This window comes from Motacilla alba, chromosome 3, assembly GCF_015832195.1.
Source record: "Motacilla alba alba isolate MOTALB_02 chromosome 3, Motacilla_alba_V1.0_pri, whole genome shotgun sequence".
Lineage (NCBI taxonomy): Eukaryota > Metazoa > Chordata > Aves > Passeriformes > Motacillidae > Motacilla > Motacilla alba.
The window spans coordinates 86,188,809-86,200,942 of NC_052018.1; the positions used below are offsets into that span (position 1 = coordinate 86,188,809).

Below are 12,134 nucleotides of genomic sequence, written 5' to 3' on the forward strand. Positions count from 1 at the left end.
AAGTCTAAGGAGAAGCAATACCTACTGGTTCACTGTAAATACGTATTTCACTAAGTCATGAATTAATGTGCTTTTATGGGAAGGTTCCCCCTGAAACTGCAGGTAAAAAGAAATTCTTCCCAAGCTGGCTTTTATGTGCAGAAGACAACAGAGAGTCAGCAGGGGCAGATTTGGCTCAGGAACATGTGGTGCATCCATCAGTGACTGTGATGCCCAAAGCCCCCCCGTAGCCTTGCCCCGCAAGCTATGTGTATTCTTGAGCAAACCACATCAGCCTCCCAGCAGTCCAACAGAACAGTAAGAACCTATAAGAATCAAATACTTTAATAACTCACTGGCTGGAAAACACCCTCAGATTGACAGATGCCTTGTTACTACCGAGTCATGTTAAGCAATAACAACACAAATCAATAAAAATCATCAAATAATTAAGAATCTTCAGTCACTTAACACCCACTGCAACTGCCATTAGCAAGAGGTTTGAGAGCTGTTCATAAATCTCTTTAGCATATTATAAATCCCCCATAGAGCACTCAGATGCCCCAGCTATGGTGATTTATGCTGCAAACACTGCAATCCTGTCCCTGTGCTATTAACTGTAATGGTTTCACATTTAAAAATTGTGTCCTGGGAATATGGCTGAGGACACAGCACACTGGAGAGGCATTAGCGAGAAGAGATGTAGACAGAGCATGCAGGAGACCAGACCATGACTCACCACATAACCCGGAGGAACTTATTTACCTCCTCATTTTAAGGGTAACCCTCAGTGTAAGAAATGTGTGTCAAAATTTAATCCCTTCATGGACTGTTATGTAGTCTGATTAATGATATTTAGAGAGCACTTGGAGATCCCTGGATAAAGGTTGGGTTTTTAGTCAATCTGTTATTTCTGCCTTCAGAGCTTTCATCTCTTGTGTCAGGTCCCAGAGTTTAAAGGAGTTCTTTCCCACTCTCTGCATGCACTTTGTGAAACTGGCTGCTGGTGTCAAATGCCAGCATATTCAAGGGCGTAAACCATCTGGTTTTGCTGAAACTAAATATTCCCATGTTTACTGAGGAAAATAGATGCAGACACTTTCAGTTCTTGCAGCTGTTCCTTCCTGGGAAACAGTAGGAGAAGGTTTTTTTCTCTCCAAAGCAGAGGAATAGTAAGCTTGATTGACATCCTGCAAACTGCAGATCTTGCAGGCCCAAATTACTTTCCTTGTTTTGCTTCAGAAGTCCTTCCCCCTTCCTCACTTGGGGAGTAACGCCTCAACAAGTGCTTCGTATTTCTCATGGTTTGTGGGCAGTAGGACAGGCTGTCAGGGGAACTGAGATTGTATCACATGCTAATAAACATAATTTAAAGAAAATAAAACCAAACAATACTTCTCACACTTTTAAATAGTTCTGACACAGACAGATTAAGTAATCTGTGATACATAACCCTGGTTATGCTTCACCTTGTCCCTATTTTGCATGCAGCTCCCGGGAGGCTCCCTCCTGCCTTCCAGACTCTCTAACTCACCTGGGAGCTGTCAGGACAGGGCAGGGGGAGCTGCTCTTTTTTAAAAAATAAGATTTTCAATATGAGTCTTACTTACTGTATCTATTCTAATTTTCTTACTGTTTCAGCATTGGTTTTTGACATAAACAATCTGTTTTCTGGGAACATCTAGACCCACCCTGCCCTGCCTTTTAAATATGCATAAAAGGCAATGATGGCATAACTACCTTCAGAGGAATCAAGAGTCAGTATTAATCTACAAAACAATCTTGTTCTTCAAAAAATACTGTTGCCTTGAGGAGTATGGCACTTGTGTCTCAATCGAAGATCTCATTATATGTTTCCAACAAAAACTATATTAAGAGAGCTACAACAGCACTAACACTGAATGATTGGGGCATTCATTGGACACAGACCCAGACTCGAGTGCCTGGGCCAGGGGGTGTTTAATTGTTTATACAAAGTGTTGCAGTTCCAAGCAGGGATATCAAGAGAACCAGTATGGATGCAGGAGTCCAGAGGAGAGTTTTCCACATCCTTGCTATGTGCCTCCGAATGCAAACTGCTGGCTAGTTTGGGACTCTCCTCCTTAATTTGTGAGGAAGGCTGAGAAAATCTTGGTTTTAGCTCAGTGTAGAAGAATAATTATTTTATTTTTACATCTTAAAGTGTTATAATCAAACCCAACTATTTACCCAGTTTTAGTGCAAATACTGAGAAACAAAAAAGGGTCATAAAGTACTACAGAGTGGGATCTGTTGGCTTTTCTTCTTCTATCTCTTAATCTAAGATTTTTGGACAAAACAGGGATAAGTTATCTGCAGATTTTGTTTATTTTGAGATTACCTTATTACGGTTTCTTATAATTTCTGATTAAAGAGATAGGATCTTTAAATATTTTTGTAAACAAACTCCTAAGGAAATACACTGTCAATTGGGTCACTAATTTCTGCTTCAAGTAAGAAACTGGAAAAGGGCACTGAGGAGGCAGCACTGGTTTAGCTATTGCCACTCAGGGAGGATGTGCTCCTAATTACACACTGGAAAACTAACTACATGGCTCCTTACTGGCCTCTCCCTCCCATCCACATAAGAGCTGCAGTCAGCCCTGAGTTACAGTGTGCCAGGGTGATAAAATACCTTAGAAACGAGCTATAGTGATGGGATAATGCTGCAAAATGCTGCCATGTACTGTCTACCAGGTACCTGATGACAGACCTAGGAGGGAGATGGTTTTTGAAAGTTACAACACCATAGTAAATAACACAAAAGCGTTTGTAGTGCACTAACTTTAATGTGCAGTGAGTAGCAGAAGTTCTGTCTGAACCAACACAAGGTCACCAGGAAAGAGCAGGTAAAAGCAGAGATGCGTAGTCACTGCTGTGTAGCTGGGGAAGCAACTTTCTCAAATTCCCACCATCAGCAGCCTAAGTGAGAACTCATGTCTACACAGTCACAGTTGAGGGAATGACATTTACTAACACATAGTTACATCGTTGTTTTCTTAGGAAATTTCTGTCTTTCAGATCCGACAAACTGAGCAGAAGAGCAGGGCAAATTGAAAGACACCTTGAGACAGCACGTGGATAAGGAAAGTTGACACATGAGGTATTTAGGGTAAATGGCACTGAGACCAAGTCAGGGAAAGTTAGAAGAAAAGCCATCTTGGTGGACATGAGAGGAATTTCAAAATAACTGAAAGACAATTTAGAAAGGTGAGCATTGTTAATGAGATTTTGCCAAGGCATCGGTCCAGCTCCCCCTTGTACTTGAATCACCACTTAGCTGTCTTTGGCCCCTGTATGTGTGCGTGGTATAACGCCAAAAATTACTGAACATCTACCCTTGACCACAGAAAATGCTTTCATGGACTGTTGCTTTCTGTCTCGCAGGACACAATGAGCCTCATTCTCTGATCTTTTAATTCTGTTTACTGTACTTGGATTATGTCAATGGGATATGCTAAGTTTTAACCCACTGAGGGAGTTACCCACATATTTGTGTCCCTGCTCAAGCTACAAGAAAGGGGGCTGCAAACTGTACAGGGTTATGCAGCACAGTGAGGGAACCTTCCAACCAACTGACAGCCCAGGTACAGCTGGGCACTTAGCTGTCCCCCAGCCACGCTCCCAATAAAACAAGACACTGGCACAGAATCTACAAGGAAAGAAATGAGCTATTTTTTGCGGCTTGTTCTTTTTCACAGCATCTCTGCTTATATGAAATTATTTTGTTGTTATGATTTGGTGCTGAATTGTTTCTGGAACATGCTGACGTGCCTAGTAAAAACAGTTGTTAGGGGACTGTTTTGCTCAGTGTACCTGAAAGTTTATCATCCTACGGAGTTTGGGAAGATGTCTTAATTATATTTTTATGCCACAGTGAAAGATAATTTCATATCCCCATTTAATTATCAATGCAGAATGTTCTGCGATAATATATTATTATGTCTGAACTGTCTGAACCTGATGTTGTGATGACTTAAAATAGCCTACAGGGCAGTTCAGTTGTGTGAAACTAAACTGGGACAATTCCTAAAAGCTCAAGAGGGACTGCAGATCTATTAGTCTTGGCAGCAATAAGGTAGTTGGAATAAGGATGAACTTTCAAAAAGTGGAATAATTATTTTTCCTAGTTTTACGAAAAATGAAAGAAAAACATTTTAGGATTTTTTTTTAAAATTTAGATTTCCAATACTAGCAGAATTTTAAAAACAAGAAATGATAGCTGTATGTCTTATGATGAGCAGATGAGCTGAAATTTTATTTCTGTGTATCCTGCCCTACTGTGTAGGCATTTCAAAAGAGTGTTCTTTCACCTGACTGTCTGGACACTTAGCATCATCTGATACCCGATCGTGGCCCCACCTTGTCCTAATTGCTTTTGTTTTGCTCATGCTCATTTTCTTCTAATCAAGAGGTAAAAAATGGGTTTCAACAATATATAAGGTGGCAGGATTTTGCTGGCTCGTAGGGACTGATGGAAAAATTCGAGTTCAAGTTTCTACATCAACAGCTATATTTAGGCAAATAAAGGAGAGGTCTGTTTTTCCTAGAACATCTGCACTTCGTTACTTTGTCAACATACATGTATTTATCTGCTCTCCCAGTTCACAGAGAGTTTTCACCACCTACATTTTAAAGCACTTCTCTGTCCCCCCAAGGCAAGCATCTGCTGACAGAAGTATGTAAACATGTCTTTAGAGAGCTCATCTCAAAAAAAGAAGAAAGAGTTCCAGAAATCACCAAAAAAGTACTCTTAGCAGCTCCAGCCGCAGTGAAACGCGAACCACAGAGTTTTCTCTGACAACTGCGTTGGAAGAGCGCTGCGAAGAGCACAACTCGTCATGCCAGCTATGACAGATTTTTAAACAATTATTTTTAATAAACTGCGAGGTGGCACAGGTGCGGTGCCAGCAGGCGGAGGGCTGACCCTCGGCTGACACGGAGGCTGCCGGGGCTCCTTTTCCCGCCCCCCGTCCGTGCCCGCCGCCGCCGCGGCCCGAGGCCGCCGGCACCGGGCGAGCAGCGGGGCACGGCCGCGCTCGCTCCGCGCCTGCGCCGCCGAGCCCGCCGCGCCTGCGCGCTGCCGGGGCGCGGAGCGGCCGCGGCGGGCGAGGCGGCACATGCGCCCTGGCGGCTCCTGAGGAGGGGAGGAGGCGCGGGGAGGAGCGGCGGCCGCGTTCTCCCATTTAGCTGCGAGGGAGCGGGAGAAGCCGGGCGGTCGCCGGGGACCGCCGGAGGGGGGTGGGGGGAGCCACTGTCGCTGCGGCCGCCGCTCCCTGCTCCTCCTCCTCCGTGGAGCGCCCTCCACCCCGCCCTCTCCCCGCCCGGGACCGAGTCTGGTGGCCACAAAATGGCGGACGGGGAGCTGAACGTGGACAGCCTCATCACCCGGCTGCTGGAAGGTGAGCGGGGCGCCGCGGGGAGCCGGAGGGCACGGCCGCCGCTCCCCGCGGGAGGAGCCGGGGCTGCCGGCGCGGTGCGGGGCGAGCGGGGGCAGCGCCTTCCCTGCGCCGCCGGCCCGGGGTGGCGGCCGGGAGCGGGATCGCCGCGTCCCGCCGGTGCCCCGAGCCCCGGCCCTGCAGCCCCGCGGAGGGAGGAGGGGCTGGTGTGCGCGGGGGGTGCCCGCCCTGTCTGGCTGCCTTCCTATTTAATAGGAAGAAAAAAAAAAAAAAAGCGTCGTTTTCCATCTTCCCTTCTTCACTCCGCTGCAGCTGCCTGGCTGAGGGGCGAGCTGGGGGCCCGTCGCTAGCCGAGCTCTTTTCCTTGCTAGCTGAGCGGCCTTTTCTCCCCCCCTCCGCCCCCGTCCCTCCGGTCGGGTTGTAGTCGCAGTCCTCCGTGTGTAAAATTACGTCTGCGAGCTGCGTTAGGTGTGGGGCTGTGTGTACGTGAGTGTCGGTGGGAGCAGAGGGATTTAGTGCGCTGACATTCCTCAGCCTGCCCACGGGGCAGTCTCCAGAAGTGGCTCTCAGGGGCGGCCGATAAAGGCTGTGAAGGGTTTTCTGTGTGTTAAATAGTGATTCTGCCCTTTAAAGTAAGCTCACTTAAAAACCCTGCTTTTGGAGAAGCAGAGGAATTATTGCTAGCGTTTTCTTTTTATTTTAGTTATGCCGTGAATGTTTAGTCTTCTTGGGCCTCTTCTTCCATTAATCGTTCATTCCACATTCAACAAATACCTGGTATGCCAGGGATGAGATGAGAGTACTTGCATGGGTATGCGCCGTTCATTTATTTGGTTGCTGTATCCTTAGATAGTTGGATCATGTTGCAGAAGGCTTATAGAAAGGAATTTATGGAGCATGTATAGTTTGGGAAGTGAAACAAGTTCTGTAAGGCAGAGTTTTGCTTAGTCCAGTTACTGCAAAGCAGGGGTTTTAGGGCTTTCAGGGCTTCTTAGTAGCTGCTATCTCATCTTTTTCGATGTGAAAACGAAGAACAGGAAAAGCTGTATTTAAAAATACATAAAGTCTTTGAACAGTTGTGCTTATGATTTAAGGTGTGTAGTATAGTATGAAGAAACAAGTATCAGTTGAAGTTTCTCTTAGATCGTTAATGCAGATAAAACTCCCTTTTTCTGGATGTTGAAACAGTGATTAATAGGTAGGTTTTTAAGACAAACTAAATAATAACCTAGTAAATGTTGACATTTTAGGGCAGATTTCTTTGAGGGGGACATTACGATACACGTATATTTATGGTTCTGGGGTTTTTGAGACACTTTAAATAATATATTTGAAAGACAGTTGTTCCACAATAGTGTAGTAATTTAAATATAGAGTGCTTTCAGAGGAGGGGATTCTGCAGTGTTTTGGTGTGCAACTTGTTGGATTGTTCTGTTCCCTCTTAAGTATTACTTTGCTTTTTTTTTTTTTTTCTTTTTTCTGAAGACTTTTAAAATATGTCTTCCATACAGTTTACATACCCCATAAATACTTGTGTTACAACTTCATAGCTTTTTGGTTTATGAGTCTTACCTTGTGTTTCAGTAGCCTACTCTGTGCTTCTTGTCTTCCATAGTACTTTAACCTTTAGGGATATATGTATGTACAACTTCTGAACCAAGCCTTGCTTGTAATTTTTCTTTTCTGTTTCTGAGTCCGTTTTTAACTCTGAGCAGAGATTATGGGGATTTTTAAGGGGAATGGGGTGCTTTCTTTCTGCTTGTCCTCTGCTTAACATTAGAGGAGTGCCTTGTACAACATCTTGTATCTGAAACATAATAGGTAATTCTTACAGGTTTTGTTTGAAAAAAATGACAGAAATTAAAGGAATGCATTGTGTGTCAGTTATTTTTGCTTTCTTTTTAACATCTTTTATTTGTTGCACTGCTAGCATATAGCATTTTAACCTGTTGTTCAAACAGCAGTGCTCCACAATGAAGGTTGGTGTTTTTTGTTTGGCTGGTTTTTTGTTCAATTGGCAGCTCACATTCTGGAGCTCATGCTGTTGCTTAGCTGACCTGTTCTGGTAAAGTGAGTGCGAATCCCTCCCCACGCTGGTTGCGCAGAAAAATTTCTGTTGACTCTTATCTCCAGTTAAATTGTTCAAAGCAAGTTGTTTAGCTCCATTACTCACACTTCAACTTTGACTTAGAAGGATAATTTAACATGGCTTTTGTGGTGTAAGTGTAAGCACTGTGAAATAATAAAAAGACATTTTAGTTAAATGTTGTCATGCAGTATATATTTAGTCCTTTCGGTTGCTTTAAGTGAAATGTATGGCTTTAAGTTTGAATAACAGTCTACAATTGTCCCTCAGTGGTACTACACTTAATTTTTTCAAGGGTAGCAAATGCATATCAAAAGCCACAGCAGGAGGAAACGTCACTGCTGTCACTGTGTTGCTGGGTGGTGACACCTGTTTCTAGGCTGTGATATTAACTGTCAGGAGTTCTTGCTCCTACTTTAATTAGGGTACTCTCACTGTGTTTATCCTTCTGGGTTATATGACACATTAACTTGCCTTTTGGTTGGAATTACCTACTTAGATTGTCTTACTTTCTTTGTGTTTAATTGTGATTTTGGCTTCTTTTTGAGATAGCAATATGAAGTGGCCTGTAGCTGGGCTGATTGGGAGAATTCAAGAACATCTTCCCAGTCCTCAAGGAGTGTGCCCACATCCTTATCTTGAATGTGTACTAAGTTACTTTGTCGATCTTTTGAGTGCTGAAAGCCAATCAATTGACTCTTGAGTTGAATTTAGCGAGAGTTTTCATTACTCACCTGAACTAGGTGAGTAATGAATGTTAATAGTCTCCTATGACATCAGCTTTTAATTTCCACGTCCTTTTGCATATACCAAGTTCTTCTCCTGTATTCACTGGTTAAGTGGTGAATTTAGGAATGGGAAGATCTCATTTTGAATTGACTTTCTCTTGCAGTGCATCTAGTACTTGGCCATCAGCCAGTGATACCTTATCAATAACTACTGTTCGGAAATGGTAGGAAGGTAAAAACTCAAGTTAGTACATGAAGTCTGAACATAGCAGTGTTTTCTTTTCTTTTATCTCCGTCTACCATCTGCCAGATCTCAGTTATCATTCCTGTTGCTTTACTAGGAGAATGAGGGAGATGCTGGTGCTCTGACATGTGTGCCTCACTATCTTGGAGACACTTTGAGTTTTACTGTCTGTCGTGAGTGAATCTGCGAAGATTTGCAGGTCATTTAAATACAGAATTCCATAGCTTTGCTAAAAGACTCTTAGAGTGATATGTGAGCATGAAAGTGAATAAGCCAAATGCATTGAAAGTGTTTCCTTCCTGTGCTGGTATGCAGAATCACAGATCAGGCTTAGCTGTGTTACAGTACATGAAGATGGTGGTCTTATTTTTGCTTCAGTGTGCGTACTTACTACATGTTATTATTTTTTTCCTTCCTACTATCCCGGCTATGCCATCTGGTGGATAGATTTTTTTTTTTTTCCCCAGTCTCTTCTAGCTGTGGACAGCCCAGGAATATGCACACATGATACTGCCATGAGCACATCAGATGTGGAATACAGAATAATACCATGGTTTGGGCTGGAAGGAGCTTGTAAAGGTCACCTGGTACAACCCCTCTCCAGTGGAAGGACAGCTTCAACTGGATCAGGTTGCTCAGAGCCCTGTCCAGTGTGATCTTGAATATTTCCAGGAATGAAGCATCCACCACCTCTCTGGGCAACCTGTTCCATGTTTCATCACTGTCACTGTAAAAGAATTTCATCCCTATATCTAGACTTAACCTACTTCTCTTTTTTTTTTTAGATTTATTTAGTATAAATCTGTTTTCCTTGTCTGATTGCAACAAGCAATCTTTATTAAAATATTAAAGTCAAATACTAAAAAGTCTGTCCCCATCTTTCTTATAAGCCCTCTTTAAGTATTGTAAGGCTGTGATTCAATGGTCTTGAATCCTCCTCTCCAATGTGAACAGAGTTTTTTTGTCAATGTAGGTTTTTTTCTCTGGGGCTTTGCAGTTGAAATTGCTACTTTTGTTTTGCCTGGTCTAGGAATACTGTGTATCCCTGTCTGGGAAATGCCCTGAAATTTGCAACAATGCTGAGGTAAATTGGGTGCACCAGGTCTACGTTTAAGCCACATTCCAAGCTAATTTTAATTTAGCGTAGATGTGTGGTGTGTGGAGAAGGTTACCCCTATTTCAAAGCAAACATACTGGGATAGGTGGAATCTTGACTTGTAAAGAGTGCTGTGAATGGTGTTAAGTAAGATTTCCATATTTCTGTCAGGGTGTTGGGCTTCCTGTTTCTGTGCTGTATCCTTAATTCTGGATATAAGGCATCCCAGCTGGAATGAATCTCTGCTCTTTTAAATTTATAGGTGTTTACTAAGACAGACAGAGTAACCTTAGGTACAAGATGGCTTTTTGTAAAGGGGCTTCATTTCTATTGCCAGATAAACAAATTCACCTAGTCTAGGCAAGACATCTAGCTTTCCTAATTAAAATTAACAATTTGAATTAATCTGACTGAACTTAATGTGGATCTTTTCTAAACAAATTTAGTTTTGGTGTGGCTGAGGGCTACTAGTTCTGGTAGTACCAATGCACCAAAGAAGCTGTGAAATACTTATCCAAGAAGAGACTTGTTGTACTACCAGTAGGTGTAGGGAATGGTTATTGCTTCAATGTTCAGGCTAAAAAGATGATTTTTATGATTGCCTTAGTAAAGCTGATTGCATGGTGTTCTTACAATGTCATGTGATGTCTTCTAAGAAAGCTGCAAGATTCATTTTCTTGTGATTTTGGTGGTCTTATAGGTTGTGATAAACATAGAAATTTGAATATGACTCAACTTTTTAAATGAAAGTTGGATTTTAAATTTTATTAAATAATTGAGATTTTTCCTTATTAGTTTTAAATGGTATAGAGCATACTGGTCAAATGTGCTATGGTCAATAACATTTCTTATTTTGTTACTGGATTAACTAACTAATATATCCAGCCAGCCTGATGGTGTGATGTTATGATATGGTAGGAGTACTGCTTGCAGTTCTAGGCTCTGTTACTAACTGATGCTGAAAAAGAGAGGCAGCTGTAGAGAAATAAAATAGACCTTAATGATCTATTGCAAAACAATACAAACAAACCATGGAGATGAATCCTGAATAAACAGGAGGTATTACCTGGCTTGGTGTGAAATCACTGGATAATTTGCCACTAGAAAACCAAACAAGAATAACTGTAAAAGGACTTGCTTGCAAAGGACTTTTGAAAAAAAATAGTCTTTAAAAAGAGGAAGAAAATAGGCAGTTTTGGTATGTTTCTAGCAGGGTAGGTATTGTATTAACCAGAGAGGAGGGAGAGAAGAATGAAGTTTGTTTCTGGGATTGTACAGCAGTGCAGATATCAGCCACTTCATCTTCAGCTTTATAAGTGCATGACGAATGGAATGGTTGGCTTGAAACACTGCACTGAAGGCCAAGACCCAGCATCAGGCTGTGTGCTGGGGTTCTTTATTCTGGCTGGCTGCTTGGCCACTTGAAGGCTCCATGATTCAGTAACTGTTTCTTTTAGATACTCTGCAGCACAGGTTTTACTTGAGTCATTCTGTGTCTTTCTCACTGCTTAGCTAAATCATAGTATAAAAAGAGAGAAACACTGTTCTTATTTAAGATAACTGCAGCTGTAAAGTGTTAAAATTTCTCTTAAATGCTCATTAGTTACCCCCAAAGGTAGGAATGTAACTTTTTTTTTTAGAAAGGAAGAAACTGCACTGCTGAACCCTGGACTGTGGTGAAGGCAGCATGCTATATTTGGCTGCTGCTCGCTAAGGTCAGCTGCAGTACTCAGTGAAGGGGCTTTTTAGGGGAATCCACTCTTACCTACAGCCTGAGGTGCCTCTAAAGGTGTTGGGTGTCTGGTTTATAATTTGAAACATTGAAATGAACCTTCTGTGGTGTGATTTGCTTAGTACATTGAGTAGGACATTTTAGTTTCGCAGTACCATCTTTTCTGGGTTTTGAGGGGGTATTTTGTGTTTGTTTTTCGGTAGTTTTGTACCAAGTTTAAGATAAAGCTTTTTGTGTATATATCACATGTAATTGTATTGGTTAAGTACCAGTGACATTGATGTGCAGAAATTACGCCCAGCTTCTTGTATGATAGCTTCAGTAACTTCTTTGCTTGGTACTTCCCAGGAGTTCATAGGTTCTGTTTACCTCCACCTTCCTTGAGTTTTAGGAATTTTATATAGCACTGCTTTAGTGGAAAAGGAAGTCATTCTTTGAGAAATAAGCTGAAATTCTTTGTTTCATGAAATTTTTATGCTAGGTTAGCTTTCCAAGTAGATTTTCCAAGGTCGGGAATTACTATCACTGTGTAATACAGCATTGTGAGAGGCTTCTACCTTCGATTTTGTTGGTTGCTTGATTCTCAGGTTCAAGTGTACTTAAGCAAACAGTAAATGCAGAACACGTGGTCTTGTCCTTCAGCATTGAATTCAGCAATTTTTGGAACCATGATACAGAATGACTGAGAGATCAGTTAGTTTATGGAACTTCTGTGTAAGGTGGTCCATGAAAGGCTAAGGAATGGGTAAAGGTTGCATGTTTTCATGGGCTTACTGCAGCATCACCTGAAGCAATTTTGCATAGTTCCATTTCTAAGTCTTTTCAAAGCCTCTTCTCCATGAGTATTAATTT

General features: G+C 42.2%; 1 protein-coding gene across 1 annotated transcript in view; it reads left to right on the forward strand.

The window, feature by feature from the left end:
- The first annotated feature begins 5,105 nt into the window (after positions 1 to 5,105).
- The window catches only part of PPP1CB (protein phosphatase 1 catalytic subunit beta), a 29,607-nt gene continuing 22,578 nt past the window's right edge, over positions 5,106 to 12,134 (forward strand). The window contains exon 1 of the mRNA XM_038132553.1: positions 5,106 to 5,399. Within this exon, the coding sequence (XP_037988481.1) occupies positions 5,348 to 5,399 (52 nt within the window). The 5' untranslated portion in view covers positions 5,106 to 5,347. The remainder of the gene's footprint in view (positions 5,400 to 12,134) is intronic.